Below are 19,297 nucleotides of genomic sequence, written 5' to 3' on the forward strand. Positions count from 1 at the left end.
ATCCATTCTCGCAGTTAAAGCTGGTGCTGAATGTAAAAGATCATTGTAAATAATATAGGTGTGTGGTGACCAAGAGAAGATTTATAATTTTGGAATATAATTTATGGAGGGATCTAATTTCTCGAAATTACTTTTTTTTTAGAGAGATCTATTTTAGAAGGAGGAGTCAGCTAGAACATGCACAGCATCTAGGAGAAATATTTAACCTGCTTGTAGTTTCCTCTTCCGGATGGCCAGAAGTAAACCTCCGCACGACGGACATGGCAAGAAGGAAATCCCCCATAAAAAAGAAACGAATCATAACAAAAATCTGATAAATTGACCAAGCACCAGAAGCCGTGGCTGCGACATATCCGTTGGGTTTCTGCAAAGATGGTGAAGCTCTCGCTCTTCTTCATCCTAGTGATCCTCGCTTCAGGTCCTTCTCGCTCCTAGCTACGTGACCTCCTTCCGTTTCGCCGGCCAGTGGCTACAGCGCATCGAGTACGTACTTAAGTTCATGTCTTTCCATGTGTATTTAGCTGTTATCAGAGCTACACAGCTCTTGATGCAGCACCGCGTAGGATAGAGGGCGTTCCGCCATTCCGAAAGGCAGTATTTTTAACGCTGTTGGGCCAACCGGACGTGATCGGGGATTGTTTCTTCGAGCTGATGAGTAGTACGTACTATGTACGATAAACCCGAGTTGCTCCCGCAGGTTCTTGCAGCAGCCGTGTACGCGTCGATGCGCAGCATCTGTGCTGGAAGATGGTCGAGCCACGACACGTCTGCCATTTCTACGGCTGCACGAGACACTGCTCCGAGGAGTTTGGTTCGGTCAAGGCGAGATGAATTCCTAATCCTCACAAGCGCTGGCTTCGCTCCTGCGGCGGCGCTGGCTACCTCCCTCGATGGACAACATTCTGATAGGTTTTGGGCGTCTCTTTTAGAGCTTTAGTTGTCTTTGCTCATGCGCTTTCCGACGACAGAAATACACTGCTGCCAATGTTGGAGTAGCAGCACTCCTCCTCTCAGATTTGTCGTCATTCACTGTCGTTGTCGTCTTGCCTTCGTTCACGTTGTATTTGCTTGCTCCTCTCCCGCGGATTCGCTCCTTTGCCGCTTCTCCGGTGGACAGTATCGGGGGCCAGCAATTCGAGCAGCTGTGTCAAGGTGGTGTTTACATTTAAGTTCTCTCTTTTCTCCCTGTCACTCTACTGGTATTAGATGATCACTGTCATAATTAAGATTTGCTAAAGTAACTAATTTAACTGTTACACTTCCTGTTGTATTAACGATAATGATAATGATCACAATTAAAATAATAATATTGATAATGCAATGATATCACATTGTTTAGATTGGTCAACACTCGGATTCTATAATTAATACTTATACTCGAGTAATTCTCGGATAAAAGACCGTCATAAGATCACGATGTTAAATGGATAATATTATATATATTTTTTTGTAAAAAATAGATGATTCGAAAGGTATTTTTCCAAAAAATATAGATTATTTTGCTTAAAAAATGTACGGACACAAAAATATTTAGACTTGATTATTCCGAGGATACGAACGATTTTTTAAGGAAAAAGAGGATTATTATAGCCATTGATCGTCAAGTCAAATGCGTGTGGTGGAAGTCTGTCGTCGTAAGCATCGTTTCATCGTCTTCCTCGTTCCTGCTTCATTTTCACTCGTTCCTGTTCAGACATCGTTCCAATTTGCCGCGATGTCATCACATTACCACTGCAAATAAAATTAACTCGAGTGGTTGGATGCGTTCCATTAATGGCTTCTACGCCCTTTTCACCTTCCAATTCTCCGCGCCTCATAACCGGTCAGGACAAGATTTTACCCGCAAGGCCGGCGGATTTCGGTCAAATCCCTTCGTGGGTCTCCCTCAACCGCGCTTCTTCGGTGAAATCTCCTCCCACCCAGCACGGTCAAGTAGAGAACTTGCATTTGTTATCTCTGTCCAGGCAGGGGAAATTCGAACAAGTTCATGAGTTCATCAAGACTATGGACGAAGCCGGCATTGCCGTCAGTCTCTCCACGTATAAATCCCTCTTCGAAACGTGTGGGGAGATGGGACGTTTATCGGACGGGAGATTGATTCGCGATCGGTTAAGGAACCCACCTGGGTTTCTTGAAGATTGCGCTCTCCAAATGTATTGTGACTGTGGGAGCTTGTCCGATGCGCGGAGACTGTTTGATAAAATGCGGGAGAAGAGTTCGTTCACGTGGGGAATAATGATATCAGCTTACGCGCAAAGGGGTGTTTTGGACAAAGCTTTTCAGTTGTTTTCGCTCTTGATAGATGCGGGAGTTGGACCGAATTTTTCCGTCTACATAAGTTTATTGAGGTCATTGATGGACTCTTCTTGTTTGGAGATTGGCAGACAGATGCATTGTCATTTGATAAAAACTGGGTCAGGTTCAAATGCTTCAGTCGGCACGGCAATTTGCAATATGTACGTTAAATGCGGGTGGTTATGGGGTGCGAGGATCGTTTTTGATCAGATGGCTGAAAAGAAAGCAGTAGCTTGGACTGGATTAATGGTGGGGTACACTGAGGCTAACATGAGGAATGATGTTCTTCAGTTGTTTGAGAAAATGGTTAAGGAAGGTGTGGAATTGGATGAGTTTGTATTCTCTATTGTTCTCAAAGCCTGTGCTTGGTTGGAGGACTTGAGAGTAGGAAGGCAAATTCATGGCTACATCGTTAAGCTGGGGTTGGAATCTGAAGTTTCTGTGGGAACTCCTCTTGTGGACCTTTACGTGAAATGCGCATGTTTCGAGTCCGCTCTCATGGCATTTCAGAAGATAAACAACCCAAATGATGTTTCCTGGAGCGCATTGATATCTGGTTATTCTCAATCTGGTAGAGTTGAGGAGTGCCTTAAAACTTACAAATCGTTGAGAGTTAGAGATGGAGCACTAAATCCATTCATCTACACTAGCATTTTCCAAGCATGCTCCACGCTTGCAGATATTAATTCGGGTGCACAAGCTCACGCGGATGCAATAAAAAGAGGTCTGATCTCACCTTTATATGGGGAGAGTGCACTAGTCACCATGTACTCCAAATGTGGCGACATGGATTATGCCAGTCGAGTTTTCAGTTTAATTAGTGAACCAGATACTATAGCGTGGACTGCTATAATAGCTGGGTATGCATATCATGGCATTGCTTCAGAAGCGCTCAGGTACTTTAGGAAGATGCAGGATTCTGGTGCCAGGCCGAATGGAGTCACTTTTGTTGCAGTCCTGACTGCTTGTAGCCATTCAAGTTTGATAACAGAGGCCAAGTGTTACTTGAAATCAATGAACAGTGAATATGGTGTCGCTCCTACGATCGATCATTTTAATTGTATGATTGATGTATACTCTCGTGCCGGTCTACTTCAAGAGGCATTCGAACTGATTAATGGTATGAACTTTGATCCTGATGCAATGAGCTGGAAATGTTTGCTGGCCGGGTGTTGGAATCATAGAAATCTCAAGCTTGGAAGGATAGCGTCAGAGAATCTTCTTCAGCTGAACCCAGATGATACTGCAGGTTACATCCTCCTGTTTAACTTGTGCGTTTCACATGAAAAGTGGGAAGAAGCGGCGAGAATTAGGAAGAAGATGATGGAAAAGAACTTGAGGAAAGAGGTCAGTTGCAGCTGGACTACGGTGAAGGGTCAATGGCACAGGTTCATAGTTGGTGACAGACACCATCCTCAAACAAAGGAGATCTACGCAAAGCTGAAGGAAATTGACTTCCGAGATAGTAACAGTGAAGATTGGTCCCTATTAATTGAGGAGGATGCATCTTGTATTTTGCCGGAGCGAAGACATCAGCTTCTTGAACATAGTGAGAGACTGGCAATAGCATTCGGGCTGCTCTCCTCGCCGAGGAATTCACCTGTTCTCATTTTCAAGAATCTTCGAGCTTGCAGAGATTGCCACGATTTTGCCAAGCATGTGTCTAGTGTGGCTGAACGGGAGATCATAATTAGAGACTCGAGTAGGTTCCATCATTTTAAGCTTGGTCAGTGTTCTTGCGGTGATCATTGGTGAATGTCGCACTTACCATCCTCTCTACTTGCCTTGACGACCCAAGCTGCGTGATTGGTAGGTTACAGAATGGCCATTTTTTTGGTTCGTAAACACCTCATTCATAATGTTATGCCTATGTAGATTCTATGGGCAATAACTAGTTCATTTGTACTTTCTGCATCATCCCGAATCATATTCCTCATCCCATAAATCATGAGCAAAATCACAATATATTGAAAGAAAAGCTGTTTCGGTATTCGACAGGGACAAGATCATTTCACCAGAGCAAAGCTATCGGAGGAACCAGATGATGAAATATATCATTCATGACAACAGAAGCATGATTAAGTGCGATGTAACTCTGCAAAATCAGGAGTTGTTGGGAACATGCGAAAAAAGGTCGGTTCTGCATTCGAACCTGGGCTGCACAGTAGATAGGGGCGAGACAAATTCACCACCCCGCGACAAGCATTTTCATCTCCATGGAAAGCAAAAATTTTAAGATATTCTTTTAGACTCGGGTCAGCTCATAATTCCTGCTTTCTAACTTTTCGAACCTTGAAACAATCGGTAAATGTTGTCACCTCTTAACTTGCATTCTATAAGCGGGGAGCCTGCATTTTATACAAAGTAATTGTTCGTGGAGGTGTAAGCAGACATTTTCACTTTACATTTGAAGGAAAACATAACTGTGATGCTGCAACATTGAAGATAAATTGCGTAGAGCTATGACGGGAGAAACTCAGTATAAATGTCTCGGCCGCTGTTACTGTCTGAATTGGCGTGGTATAATTCTGAGAAATGGATGAACGAGCTAGGGGCCGGTTTCTTTGCGCGATGCTTCCCAGAGTCGATGCTCAATTCCAAGCTTTCTTAGCTCCATCAGACCTTGCTCGACTGAAAGCAAGACAACCCAAATAAATACCGTTAAATAGACAAGGTTTGGAAATATATGATAACAAATGTAGAAATTAAACTGGAATTTGGCCTGAAGTATTTGTACAAAAAAGCATTGAAATATTACCGTCGACAGCGTCGTGTGATGTAGGGGAATGACCACTCCGGTTTATCCAGAACTGCAGCCGCTCTTTTGCAGTTTCCACCTCTATACCGTGAGCTTTGGCTCTTCGCCAGAAATATGTAAGCCATGCCTGTGTAAAGACAAAAAGCTCGAGTGAGAAGAGAATGAGACTCAAAATTACAATACCTTAAAGAAAGCGTGATACCTCCTTAAAGAGTACGTCCTCGGATTCCTCTAGACTCAATTCTGCCATAGAGAGGACCACAGTCGCATTGTAATCATCAACCAGATTAGTAGAAAATATGATTCACTCGTGCAAGTGTGACCAGCTATTTTAATGACATTATACCACCGAAGTGTGAAGCCGAGATGAAGTCCGAAGTCTATATGTTACTCAGAAACAAAATTTACGGGCAATGGATGCACCATCAATAATATGTAATCAATCAGAAGCCCGCTGGATTGGTAACGTTAGGCTTGTCCGATGATGAAAGGGTAATGTAAAGTGAAATGACACGACTTTTTCCAGAAAAATTAAAAAGGCAGGCATGGTATATAGACTCTTATAAATTATCAGCAGCTAAAAGTTTAACTCCAAAATCATGCTGCTGTTAGAGAGAAATAATGTTCCCTTGTTTATCCTTAATAATGAGGAGCACTACTTTAGATAGGTAAACCTCGACGTGATGAAAGATCCAGCTGAGATTTGTTCACACTGGTTGATACCTCAGATTGAACTGTTATAGTGCGCCTAAACCACATATGGTCATTTGTTCATTTTAGCTGGTAATATCAGCATATTCTTCCCACTGGTATACGGTTCAATAAAATGTTTCACAGTACAGAAGTCCGCTGATTTGCCAACTAGAAGCATTTTGGACACCACTAAACTCGAAACATGACTATTTCGAGTCTTCTAGGATCAGGCCAAATACTTTGCCATACTAAAAGGGAGAACTTGCACATTTTGCCCCATCAGGGTAAACAGGTAATAGTAATCCACTGGAAAACTTGTGGTTAGAAGGACTGGTCTCAGCCATACTGAAACAATCACGATATAACAACCTAAAAAAGTGACAATGTCATCCACAGATAGAAGTACCACATGAGGAGGAAAAGGTACAAGTTTGTCCTATAACAGTAATGCCATCTAGAATGAGAATCATGAGATGATGGTGGTGATATTTTTCCTAAACACAAGCACCAACCAACACTGCCAATAAGAAAATTCTCTTACCAAATGCCTCCATGAATTTCGGATCGCCAGGAGATTTAAGATCTGAAAGAAAAAGGAAAAAGCAAATGGCAAGCATTCAGCAGGTGTTACTCAAAAGAGCATGTAGTTCACACAACCATAGCGAGCTTTGAATCATTCAGTGAAATTGCGGAGGGACAGTCATTGGCCTATCATTTGCTAGAAATGTATCCCCAAGAAAAAGCGCACTCATTTTAATTGTCTGAGTTTTCTTTCTCAACTAATTAATTAGAAAAGTTTTGACATTTCTACAAGCTTTGAGCAACTGAATCAACAATACCAAGATGGAGAAATTTTTAACCACCAAATGAAAACAGGCTCCTTTGTAATTTATTAAAAGCTACATCTGTCCAAAGATAAGCTCTATCTTACAGAAAAGTAAAAGTGAAAATAGAATCATGCCCAGAAGAAGAATCCTAATAAAAAGCCAAATATTGGATAAAGATGATGGAAAATCTCTAGTACATAAAGGACCTGATGCTGATATTCGTGTAGAATTTGGCCGTCGTTGTTGCGCCAATGCAAGCACAATAGCCTCCTCAACCTTGAAGAAGCACGCAAAAGTTAGAGCAAAATATTAGCAACTAATACAGAGAACAACTAACAGAGAAAAAAGAAAAAAAAATATGGGATGTAATAGTAATAATGCCAAGTAGAACTTGGCGAAAAGGAGCATGAAGAAAAGATTAGCGCTTTAGACGAGAAAACCTTCAAGGATGCTAGCTCCTTCAATCCCATTTCAACCGAGAGCATATTTTCAATATTGCCCTCACCCGTTAGATCACTCAAGTCATGAACGATTTTGCTTCTCTCAGGATTGTCATCACCTGCTCAACATTGAAAATAACAGCTTGAGCATGAATTAAACGCAAACCAATGTTACATGGAGAGTTGATCACTGCAATACATGAACCGAAAAAGGAAAGAGAAAGTTACTAGTCTAAAGTTCTGTATTTTGGGGGTAGGCTTATCCATTATCTGGTTGGAACAATTCTATATAGGATTGCCACAACAAACATGTGCTAGATGCTCAGATAAAAAGGTCAGCAATTTTCACTAAATTAAAAATATTTCTGGTAATAAATATAGAGAGGTAACATCATAGTATGAAGAAAAATGGCATTATCTAGTCACCGGTTGCCATGGAAATATAAACTGTCTGTACAATTCAATTAATAGGTAACTCCACATCAATGACTTTAACTTTATCCTAACCAGTTTCTCATAAATATCTTTAGGATTTCATTCTCATGATTAAGGCAATCAGTAGGTTCATAAGGTACCAGCCATCTCATCAAGATTTTCACAAGAAATAAGGAATGTTCAGGATACAATTATGGAGAGTTCTACAGCAATTTGAAAGTTAGAAAGATGATATATGCTCCTATAGTAAGAGTTCTCGTCCATTTGCGATATAAATGTAACATTTCATGATAAAGCCAAACTGCACCAACCATTAGCCAAAATTTTAACTTTGTCAAATAATTAGATACGAGAAATTTCCACGGTTCAATTACAGTAAGGGTGCATCTGTTCGACTCAAAACTTCATGATAAGAGAAAATATTTTCCATAAAAATCATTTTCAAGGTAAATAGTTAGTTTTCATTTGTTTGGTGGTTTAGAGAAAGTGGTTTCCTTCTTCCCAGAAGATGAAATTGCTTTCCCCCAATCTGAGATTGTTGTTTTCAGTCCATGGAAGAACAGTTTCTGTAGATCGATTAGTTTTCCGTCATCCAAACATCAGAAAGTCAGAAACCAATTTCCCCGACACAGTTCTCCTCCAAACAAATGGACCCTGAGATTTGATTAAATTTTGTTAAAATGATTAACCAACAAAACTAACTTCAGAAAAGAGGAAACCAATAATCTTATAATAAGTTCCATCTTTCAATTCTCCTGTAAAGATAGAACTTAGGTAAGAAATACAAAAAGAGAGTGAAAATTTGTCTACCAAAAAAGGACCAAAATAAACAAAGGTAGAAGGATAGAATGTAAAGAAAGAATGTACACAAATAATTCTACATAGGATGAGGCCCTTTTTTTCCCCCTTTAAAATAGAATCAGACAAAAAGGTTATAAAATTATAACAAAAAGTAAAAAGATTCTAACATGTAGTAGGTTTTTTCAAACCATAAAAAAGTCGCCTTTGAGAAAAGAAGGGGTAGCTAGGCCACTCGTTATTTGTTCAGGGTGTGTGTTGTGGGAAATGCTTGTGGACCAAGTGCCACCTGAGATGTGGCACGTCCAATTTTCTTGCAGCAAATTTATAGTTTTAATGTAATTATATATCATGAGAAGTACGACTATGTATCTACACCGATCATGGGTACTGTTGATTATAGCATTTCCAATTGCAACTGTATCATAAAATCACGCAAGTCCGAGATCGCCAAATGCTAAGGAGACTAGTGTATTTAGGTAGAAACATGTAATTCCTTCTTCCAAGCGTATCTATATTTTGAAATCCTCAAAGGGAAATTGATTTGAATGCATGATATTTGACTGAAAGAATATTACTAGCCTTTTTCTGAATACTCCTCTTTAGCCTTCTGTCCAGCAGAAAGGACCACCTCAAATGGTAAAGGTGCTAAGGATGACCAGTGTTCATGCTTTGACACTGCTACATCTGCACAAATACCTAAGTACCAAGAGGAAGGGCAATGTTGTGAGCAAAGATACATACATGCCTCGTACGACAAATATAGAGCATAAATTCCTCTTATTTACAATCTACATTAGCTTCAACCTTCAAACAATAGAGAGAAAGATTGTGCATGACTTCATTGAAAGACCACCAAGTTTATGGAACGTTCTGTAGGCACATTACTCACCAATGGCATGGAAAGAAACTAAAGTGATGCAACTTCAGTAAATTACCATATTTTGAAGCCAAACCCCAGTAGCGTGCAAGCCAACATCTTTTAAGAACGACTTCTTCCTGGAAAATATGTCTCATATGTTAACAACAACTGCTTCATATAAGCTTCTGTAACTGTAACTACAAAAGTACCTACCAACTCTTTCTGAGTCAATATCATTCTCTGGGTCATTGATTTAAGAGCTTTTACTTCAGATTCAGCTCCATGAAGCTGTTTAGCAGCAACTGCAGCCTCATCCTTGGCATTCTACTTAAGCCAACAAATTGGGTAGTAAGAGCCAAAAATCCGAGACGTGCAAGCACAAGCATTATTGCAAAGCAAATTTTAGCCACTCTAACAAGGCATCATGCAAGAGCCGACCTCCAATTCAGACCTCAGAGCTGCTGCTTCTTTGTCTACCCCACTACTTGATTGCTTTGCATCTTTCAATGCAGCCTGCAGAAAGATGAAATAATAAAAACGTAGTCAAAGGTCGAACAAAAAAACATAATGAAAGAAACCAGTTTTGATCAATACGATAGCATCTTGCATTTTTGTCAAAACTGACATGACGGAAACTTAAAATTTCCTGTTCTCATTCTGCATCCTGATGAATTAACTATTTGAGGAATTGAAGTTAAGTTACTGAGAAAGAATGCTAGAGAGATGAAGTTATCAAGCAACAACAATAGAAGCAGCACAATATGAACCAAATACAACTAGAAGAGCTTCGTTTTTAAATAAAACAAATAGACCACAATCCATATGCATAGCATCCGTCAGAGGCAAAATATCAAATTTCCTTAATTACCTCTCGTTGACGTAATGCAGCTTCCTTTCTGCGAGGAAAACAAAAAATGCAGTCCCAAAATTAAGCAGGAAAACAGAAAACAAAATGAAAAATTGTGGGAGCACATACAGATAGCAGATTTCATGTACCTGCTCAACAGTTTTGCTTCCAAGGACACTCCTTCTCCAAGTGCAGCGACCTAAAACTCAGCCAACCAGAGAGTGTGAGTTGCTGCTTTTACAATGAAATCCATGGCATAATATAAAAACTACCTATGATGGGATTGTAGGGTTGAAAAAAGGACAAAGGATCTCGTGATTGCAAATATACAAATTTACTATCAATTTGGTAAGTTAAATACCATGTCAATGCTGCATATCAAACGAAGCCCTCAAGAAGCTTAAAGGAAGAAGTCTTTTACTCAAAAGAGAAGAGGCAATAATATGGCAAAGTGGTCAGAATAATGTAGTGGATAAAGCAATCAACTGCACAAGGGACATGGCCAAAATTGGTTCCCAAACTCTTACTTGATGTTCAATTTGGTCATTCAAATTTGATATCGACCAAGTTGAACCCCGTGTACTTTGAGATCAACCACTTTAGTCCTTTTAGCTGACATAGCAATCCAACTCATTTAACGAAACCCACATCTGTAGATGTGGCTGTACAACTACCTCAGCAAAAGCAAATTTGATAAAAGAAAATAGAAAAGAAAGGAGACCACCGGTCAAAGTTTGGAGAGAGAGAGCTGGGGCGCAACCACGCTTGCACCGTCGAGGGCTGGTAACCTCGTCGGTGGCCACTGACCTCGCCGGTGCTAGTGGGGCAGCAGCGCTGCCCCTAACTCTCTCTTTCCCCCTCCTCCCCTTCCCAGTGCAACTGTTATTTTTCTTCTTCTTTTGTACTTTTTTGCTGATTTACTACTGTATACATGTATAGCCACATCATCAAACATGGGTTCCACGATGGATGACCATGTCAACTAAAAGGATGAATTGGTTCAGAGAGTACAACAGAACCAATTTGACCAAAATTGAAGTTCGCGGACCAAAATGAGAGTTCAAGGTCCACTTATGTCATTGTCCCCTGATGTAGCATAAAACTGAGAGCATGAAGTGCATTCAGCTACACCACTCTGTTCACTAGAGAGGCTTCTTATACAAATTGCAAAAACATATTCAGAGAGAAAGGGAAAAGCAAGTACCTGCTTCTCAAGCTCCTTAACTCTGGCCTCTGCTTCCTTACATCTCTCTTCCTCTAGTCTGAGCTGCTCAATAATGCAGACAACTGTCACATCCAAAAATAAAAAGATAGAATATGAACATTTCAAATTCATATATGAGCATGAAAATGCACCTTGTCGAGAACATTCTCATTTTCTTCTTGTAGCATATCAAGCTGCACAATGTCATACTGTCAGTAATTCAAAATTATCAAAACAGGAAATCAATCATGAAGACAAAATCTACTTTGCGTACTTCATCCTGAAGTGCAGAAGCATCATGCTGGTTTCCTTTAGATTTGGAGTTTAGATTTATATCCGATGAAAATCTGCAATTGGATCTCAACAGAATTGAATTAGGTCAGGGGGGAGAAAGAAACGAAAAGGATACGGCAATTTTCTAGCTTTGAAGGAAAAAACAAACACTAAGAAAGTACTTATAGGAAAAAAGCATCAATAACACAAGATAAAGGCATGCGTAATGTATCCCATGCACTCTAATCCTCCAGCATGTCTGAAGTCTCCGAATTCCCGAGGACAGGGGGACTGGAACAAATCATTGACATACTACTGGGGAGGAAGAGCTAAAAAGAATTCACACCATTTCATGCTGAAGTAATAATCCACAAGTCTGACTGTTAAGCAGAAATGAGTATATGAAAGACAAGATTGGTCGAATAAGACCTTCCACCGTCTACGAACAAGTATGACAAACTAAATAGAGCATAATCTGTTAGATCGACTATCAAAGGGAAGGCTTTCTCAAAACTGCGAAACTGGTGCAAAGCGGGCCTTTACCACATAGCAGGAGTGGTATATGAAAACACCACATTACTATATATTTTTACCTTTTCTCTCTCAGACGATCAGAAGGAGGCTCAATTGGTGGCAAAGAAACGGCAGTTCTAAGCGGCGGTACTTTGCTGGGTGGCACTAATAGTGATGGCCGAGGAGACATTGCAGGCCTTCCAGCCGATGCTGACCGAATTGATGGGATCTCCTCCACATAGTTCCTCGCTAGCTAATCACATGTTCGAAAGATTCACTCAGTCTTCACATTTCAAACCTCTCAACTCGCTCTCAAACGTGCACGCCCAACCACATGAAGATCTATACAAATATGCGCGTGTCGGGGTCATATAGATCGTGTTTGGAAGCAAAAGAGAGCCTAACCATCTCATCAACGCATGAAAGGGGAAACAACATGGAGGATCAGTCGCAACACAAGATCGGCATTTTTTCTCATTTTTTGATTCTTAAGTTGATTTAAGCAAGAACAAAGCATAGCGAGTATCCAACAGTCAGCACCAAATCCGAATCGAATGCGCAAACTGAGCTTGAAACATAATCAGCTCCGAATGAACTTCACGAGCTACATTGCAACTCACCGCAGGCGAAGGAGATCTAGCCACTCTCGCAGCCACACCGCCGGGCCTGCCGACACCAGCGGCACCGGCATTCGCGTTGGCCCTCGAGAGCGACAGCGGCGGGGGCGCGCTGTACCGGAAGCCGAGATCGTCGCCATCGTCGTCGTCGTCGTCGTCCGCCGTTTGGGAGGCCATGACCTGGGCGAGCCGCTGGGCCGCGGCCTTGGCCGCGAAGTTCTGGTTCCTCCTGACGCCCGAGAGGCCGGCCCCGGACGCGGAGGAGGAGCGCGCGTGGTGGTAACGCGCCGGCGAGGAGCCCCCGTCGGCGGACTCGCTGCTCCACTGGCGTCCGTAGATGGGGTTCTCGGTTCTCTTGCGGTCCATTTCGCCGAAGCGAGACAGAGAGAGAGTGAGAGGCTGATGCAGTTGTGGTGGCGAGGAAGGCAATGTACGTATGGATTTTGTGCGTGCAGGCGAAGATACAGACAGATACACCGTGGCGAGCGATTATCGGAGATGTGTTCTTCTTCTAGAGAGAGAGAGAGAGGGGTTGATGCTCATGTCAACAGTAGGTGAGTCACTCACCGAGTCAGTGCTCATTATTTCCGAGTCCCACTCGGTCTTCTTCTTCTCTTATTTTCTTTTTCGTTTTCGGTTTCTCCTTCTTCTTTTTTCTGATTAATTGCCTCTGGTTTCAATTTTAAGAGGAGAATTATAATTACCCAAAAAATTAGAGAGAGAATGAACATAGACAAAGCAAAACGAGCCGAATGTCGTACTAGATGGCGTAACATATATTCACGATATCTTATCGATTTTGTGAAAATTTTAAATAATACTTTAATTGTCTTAAAAGGATGAGTCGAGTCTAATCGAATAATCACGACATCAACAAAGACTACACGCGACACATGCAAACCTAAGACGATCCTACAAAAATCATAAGCATTCATGATAAAGTTGGGACAACTTCAAACTGTTCTTAACCTCAATTGGTATTTCTAGACTCGATCAGTTGCTGGAGAACCACCCTGAGAATTTCTTGAGGATGTATCCTTTCGGCTTCGAAAGCAGAGACTCCTTTGGCTCTCGCTTTTGCTCCGCGCCGACATCGCATTCCGGTGAACGGTTCTTCAGCTCGGCGTTCTCGCTCATGAGTAGGTTGATCTGGGAAGAAAGCTCCATGATTTTTTCTCTCTTCTCCTCGTTCCTCCTTATAAGCTCGGCCTGCATCCATTCATACGCCGTCATGAGTCCCTCGAGCGCTTCTTTCCGAATTGCCCTCGTCTCCTCGATCTCTTCTTTCTCTTTCCTCTCTCTGGCGACCTTGAGGCAAGTCGTGCCCGGTGACCCGTTTGTCACGCAAGTTCGGAGATCGAGTTCAACCGTTTCAACCATAGGATCTTGGTCTTCTGGGTAGGATTCGGCTTGGACGGTCTGTATGGCCGAACCGAGGCTGTTCTCGGCCCTTCCCGGGCATCGGCTGAGTTCACTTTCGGCATGTTCAGCTCTGTTGGAGGGACTCGAGGAGGAGCTCTCTGATCTTGATGAGGTCACGACTTGAACGTAATGGGACCTGAGCTTGTCATGCCTTCGCGCCAAAGAGGAGTAAGATTTGTGCCAGTCTTTCAGCGTCTCCGTCAGCTCCGGCCGCCTCGTGTAATACATCTCGGCTCTCTCCGCGAACGTCTCCCCGTCGCCTTGCATGAGATGCAGCATGCGTTGCGTCTTTGCATCGACGTCTGCACGTGAGTTTGCAGACCGACAATGACTAACATCTCCTGAATTTGAGGGATTAGATGAGCTTCATTAACAGAACTATTTTCAATAAACCCTTGTTCGGGCAGAATATACAACATTATACTTCATTAAAGCATGAACAATCTTGATTTCCTTATAGACCAATTAACCAAAGTATGTTAATCACGCCGTAAATTTCGCTAATACCCTAAAAGCAAAACCAAAAAAAAAAAAAAAATAGAAAAACAAACCAAAGGATCAACTCGGATGATACAACCTCTCTCTCAGTAAAGTCTCACCCGATACACGCAAAACAGACGTAAAAAGAGCGAGCAAAAGGCAAGGCGCTGGCATTCATCAGACACGCGAGAGTTGATGATTAGAACGCAAGTTAACAATGCCTGAAAGCAAAGAAACAGCGATGGAGATGACAGAGACCGAAAAGAGCGGCGTGTAGCCACAGCGACGGCGGCGGAGAACGAGGACGAGGAAGGCCGCGATCTTCCCCACGAGGAGAGCCAGGAGCCCCACCTTCGTTCTCCATCGGCATGGACGATTCACACAGGACACGAGCCAAGGCAAGAGAAGAGCAGACGGCACTCTATGTAAGTGTAGGGGCACAGAGAGAAAACAGAAGTCCTAATTCTACTAGATATCTTGCTTTGCAGGTTTTAGTTTCGGTTTCAGATAATGATTGCGGGGACCTGAGCCTTATACATCACATTGTCTTGCTCTTCGATTTGATCATACTCCTATTTTCTTTTTCTTTTGCCTATTGGTGGATTTCAAAGCCAATATTATAAAGGGGAAACTATCAATTATTTTGGCTTTTTTTTTTTTTGTCATGTTGGAAATGTGTAATTGATAGGTTTGAGAACGAAAGAGTGAGGTTTTGTAAAAGGAAACTATTAGTTATTTGCAGCTTTTTTTTTTTTTAGCCTGTCCTATCTTTAATTATCCTTTATCTACCTTTCGCTCTGCCACTTTGCGAAAAGCGGGAGTCGAATCCCGTACCTACGATACTAGTATCCCCATCCCTCCCCAATTCCTTTATCAGGACTGCATGCCTATCGGCAATTACTAATACTGTTATTATTTTCGCCCCTAAACCACATTTCGCTATGGGAACACTTGGTACGTTACAAGTTGACTACCTATCACAATGTTTGCTTGTAGTAATAGCTATTACGACATGGCTGTACCGACTATTCCCAAAATACCCCTATCTCGTTTCTCTAGTGTCAGATTATAATGAACAATTAAAACTGTATTCCTTTTATATAATGACAACACCAATTATAATTATTTTGGCGTGATCACATATGTAGTATTAATTAATAAAAAGTTAAATAACAGACAGAACATAATTATCTATCATACTCAGTAGCATTCATATCATAATAATTTGCATAATATTAGTCGGTTATTGATGAGGTATTGCCTTACTTAAACGAATCGGCATTATAATTACGACTTAATTATTTTAGAATGTGACAGCTACTGCATTATAGCTTTATTCCATCACTGCAGTCAAACGGGCCCCGTTAGTTCCATTTAGTTTTCTCCATAGTGGTCCTATCATGTGACGGCGCTTCCGTTCTGACAATCGAATTTATTTGCTTTAATGATTTGACAATATTTTCTAAAGACGCAAACAGGAAGTATATTAACGAAAATTTATCATTAAATTTCAAAAGGGAAAAATAAAAATAAAAATAAAAAACAAAAAATGACTAAAATATTTTTAAAAAAATATCCACATCAGCGTCGGCCGTGTCACATAGGACAATCGGTCTTCACGTAAGTGATTTTCAATCAAAATTGATCTGATGAATAGAATTGGCATAAATGTAAAATCTGTAAAACTAAATTGGCAAAAAAAAATTGTGATTGAATTAGCACAATTACAAGAGATTTAGAACTTTTTTGGTAGTTTTCCCTGCCCAACAATGGTAGTCCAATTTTTTTAATATCGATTTAATTATTATTTCTCATTTATTTACATTTTATTCGTTACTCAATAACTTTATACATGTTTGAGATCATGATGAACAATTGCTACGTCTAAAGTCAATCATACCTAAACGGGAACATTACACATACTACGTTGATTTCTCTTTAGGTTGACGATTTTAAACACCTCTTAACTAACAAAACCATTTACTATTTCTTTTATTGGTAGATAGATTGTATTAGTTATTACTTTGGGTGTCTCTATACCTCTTCGTGAACAGGACGCTCGTGTACTTGTTTTATTAAGTCGAATTAGATTTGAAGTGAGAATCCTAAACCCATGAAATACCTAAATAACCTCATACATCAAGTAAGATGCGAGGCAAAACCCAAGTAAGAGTATATAATTTTCCACATAGGATTATAGTTATTTGTTACGCATTTGAATTCGTGAAGTGCTAAGCTATATGTGTTAGTAATCTATTAAAGTAAGACAAAGACTCATTACAAAATGGAATAGATCATCATGTTAAATAAGATAAGTTTTTTATTCCTTTGGTTGTGGCTAGAGAAGCAATGTCTTTACTTGGCTTCTTTCTCCGATACTCTTTCATATGAATATAAGAAGTATTTTGGCTGCATGTTTCATTTATTGGAATAGCTAATCTATTCCTATGACATAGCCATTTCTTCGTTTGGTTCAAAAAATGATCAGAGCTATTCCTTCAACAACTGCAATATTACAACTAAATCTCTATAATTAAGTAATATACTGTCAAATATCTATTACAACGTAATTACCTAATAATTAAATAGTATAGTACTGTAAAAACTGATACTTTAATTCTATAATCAACCATTATCATATAAAAATTGAATAAATATTTAATGATGTTTAATACTGTATTGTAACTATAAATGTTAACATTATCATAATACAGTATTTTAGGTTAAATGTTCAAGTCATCATGAATAAACAACGAATTTGATACAAATTTATATTTTTTAGGAATAATAACGCAATGTATAATTAGGCTTATAGTCGATAGTTAAGTCATTCATTGTTAGATTATACTACCATTACTATTACAAATTAAAAATGTGATAATTGTTTCTATTATTGTTATGCAAATTAATCAAATTAAGTATAAACATTATATTTGCAATCATAAGTTATATAAATTAAATAGTTGAATAATAACTATAAGGTAATTATACCATTGAAAATTATAATTATAACATAATCATCTAAACATGATAATTATTAGATAGTTAGGTTTTAATGATTATCTTAGACTCGCACTTTTTCCACTCCCCCTATGATTTTGACACTCCTTTTTTTTGTGTATTTTGACCACCATATCCTTTGTATAGCCAACACTTCTGGTACAGATTTATATGATTCCTTTTTTTATTTATTATTTTGTCAACTCTTCTATTTTGTTTCTTCTTTTCTCCCTTACTGAGGACTGCTTTCCTCCTCCTCCTTCCTCTCCACGCCTCCCGTCTCTCTATTCTCTCCCTCGCAAGGCATTCTCTCTATGCACCTCCTACTCCTACTTCTTCTAAAAATCCCAACGTTCTCTATTTATTATCTATGATGCCAATCCCATCATCCTCCACATTTCACTACAAAGAAGCGGTGTTTCTCAATATTACCTTGAGAAAAATATAAAAAAGGAAGGTAGAGAAGTTGTGCTTCTCAATATTACCTTCCATAGTGCAAGAAGAGCCTGCATATGGAAAAAAGGGACTCGTCGAGGAAGTTACCAGTGAGCCCAATGCCAGTGCTGACAAAAGTATGGAGGACAATAGAATTGGCACCATAGTTGATAAACAAAGGACTTTGGTGTTTTAGGAAGGAGTGGGAGGCGTACAGAGGGAATGCCTTGTGAAGGAGAGAACAGAGAGACGAGAGGCATGGAAAGGAAGAAAAAGAATGTGAAGGAAAGTGGGACCCATAAGGGAAAAAATAAGAAACGAAATAAAAGAGTAGATAAAATAATAAATAAAAAAGGAAGCATATAAATTTGTACCAGAAGTGATGAACCACACAAAGAATAAAATGATCAAAACACCAAAAAAAAAATAATAATAAATGTTAAAGCCATGGAGGAAGGGAAAAAAGTGCAAGCCTTATTTTATTATTAATTACTCTTCTGTGATAAAATAATGACTGTAATATATTTCCTATTTGAAATTAAAGTACCATAATTTTTGACAAATTGTAACATCTTTTCATATGTGATTTTGAAGATATTGTAATGAGAAAAATTAGGCTTCGATTATCTATCAGCAAAGGGTAGTCGAAATTTCTTTGCTATTATTGTATACACAAATCAAACAAGCGTATGATCTTGAAATAACTATTCGATACTCCAAAGTCAAACTGAAAAATAACTATTCCATTCTTATTCTCACTCTATTCTCAATTCCATTTTCTGCCTTATTCCTCACCATGAAGCAAACATATGATGAACGCTACTTGTCACTTTACAATCCCCCAAATCAATCTCACCCGCTCTGGATGCGATGTTACTTGCCAAATCAAGTAACCATATGTGATGTATCATACACTAAAACATTTGGAAGAGTTGTTCACTTTTTATTAGTTTCATTTTCATTTTGGTAACAATACCCTATTCCTTTCTTGTTTCGAGTAACTTTACTTTTAATCTTTAATGTTTTCATAAAATTTACGGAACTCGCATTTTGACTTATATTTGACCCAAGATATTTCAAACATTCCAAAATATTGAATTATCTATAGTGGAATCATGTATTTTTTTATTTTTTTTTGCAATTTCTCCAAACTTGGGTCAAAAATCCTACTCTTTAGACGAAAAGCTATAGGATGAAGTCTTTAAGTAGATGACAATCTACTGCGAAAACAAACATCTTATGGCTTGATTTTTAATTTTTCCGGATTTTCAACTATTGACACGTGTAGTGCACGACTTCCTCTAGTGCTTATAAAAGGCCAATCCATCTCTTGAAAAAGAATTTTAGGACTAATTCAGAGAAAAAGAATATTTTAAGATAGAACCGAGGAGTTAATGG

The 19,297-nt window shown here is 39.6% G+C and overlaps 3 protein-coding genes across 3 annotated transcripts; 1 reads left to right on the plus strand and 2 right to left on the minus strand.

Moving 5' to 3' along the window:
- Nucleotides 1–1,641: 1,641 nt before the first annotated feature.
- On the plus strand, nt 1,642–4,176 carry LOC115747483 (pentatricopeptide repeat-containing protein At5g13270, chloroplastic). The gene has a single exon (XM_030683663.2). It carries the CDS (start codon nt 1,774–1,776, stop codon nt 4,048–4,050), a length of 2,277 nt encoding a protein of 758 aa, XP_030539523.1. The 5' UTR covers nt 1,642–1,773; the 3' UTR covers nt 4,051–4,176.
- Nucleotides 4,177–4,608: 432 nt separating this feature from the next.
- On the minus strand, nt 4,609–13,071 carry LOC115747484 (coiled-coil domain-containing protein SCD2). Its single transcript, XM_030683665.2, has 17 exons — nt 12,566–13,071; nt 12,026–12,198; nt 11,434–11,506; nt 11,312–11,353; nt 11,160–11,222; nt 10,105–10,154; nt 9,977–10,004; nt 9,547–9,621; nt 9,322–9,432; nt 9,185–9,245; nt 8,829–8,945; nt 7,014–7,132; nt 6,780–6,849; nt 6,288–6,329; nt 5,256–5,296; nt 5,054–5,180; nt 4,609–4,926 (listed from the first exon to the last, which is right to left on the minus strand). Exons 1-17 carry the CDS (start codon nt 12,926–12,928, stop codon nt 4,844–4,846), a joined length of 1,638 nt encoding a protein of 545 aa, XP_030539525.1. The 5' UTR covers nt 12,929–13,071; the 3' UTR covers nt 4,609–4,843.
- A 484-nt stretch (nt 13,072–13,555) lies between these two features.
- Nucleotides 13,556–14,834, minus strand: LOC115747457 (protein NETWORKED 3C-like). Its single transcript, XM_048279067.1, has 2 exons — nt 14,686–14,834; nt 13,556–14,348 (listed from the first exon to the last, which is right to left on the minus strand). The coding sequence occupies exons 1-2, from the start codon at nt 14,832–14,834 to the stop codon at nt 13,556–13,558; spliced, it is 942 nt and encodes a 313-aa protein (XP_048135024.1).
- Between the last annotated feature and the right edge of the window lie 4,463 nt (nt 14,835–19,297).

Source organism: Rhodamnia argentea, chromosome 5 (genome assembly GCF_020921035.1).
Source record: "Rhodamnia argentea isolate NSW1041297 chromosome 5, ASM2092103v1, whole genome shotgun sequence".
Lineage (NCBI taxonomy): Eukaryota > Viridiplantae > Streptophyta > Magnoliopsida > Myrtales > Myrtaceae > Rhodamnia > Rhodamnia argentea.

Coding starts and splice junctions, on each gene's coding strand:
- LOC115747483 (XM_030683663.2), top strand. CDS start 1,774: ATGGCTTCTACGCCCTTTTCACCTTCCAATTCTCCGCGCCTCATAACC.
- LOC115747484 (XM_030683665.2), bottom strand. CDS start 12,928: ATGGACCGCAAGAGAACCGAGAACCCCATCTACGGACGCCAGTGGAGC. Junction 11,223..11,311: donor ATGAGAATGTTCTCGACAAG/GTGCATTTTCAT, acceptor ATTATTGAGCAG/CTCAGACTAGAGGAAGAGAG. Junction 6,850..7,013: donor AGGAGCTAGCATCCTTGAAG/GTTTTCTCGTCT, acceptor TGCTTCTTCAAG/GTTGAGGAGGCTATTGTGCT.
- LOC115747457 (XM_048279067.1), bottom strand. CDS start 14,834: ATGCCGATGGAGAACGAAGGTGGGGCTCCTGGCTCTCCTCGTGGGGAA. Junction 14,349..14,685: donor CGCTGTTTCTTTGCTTTCAG/GCATTGTTAACT, acceptor CTGTTAATGAAG/CTCATCTAATCCCTCAAATT.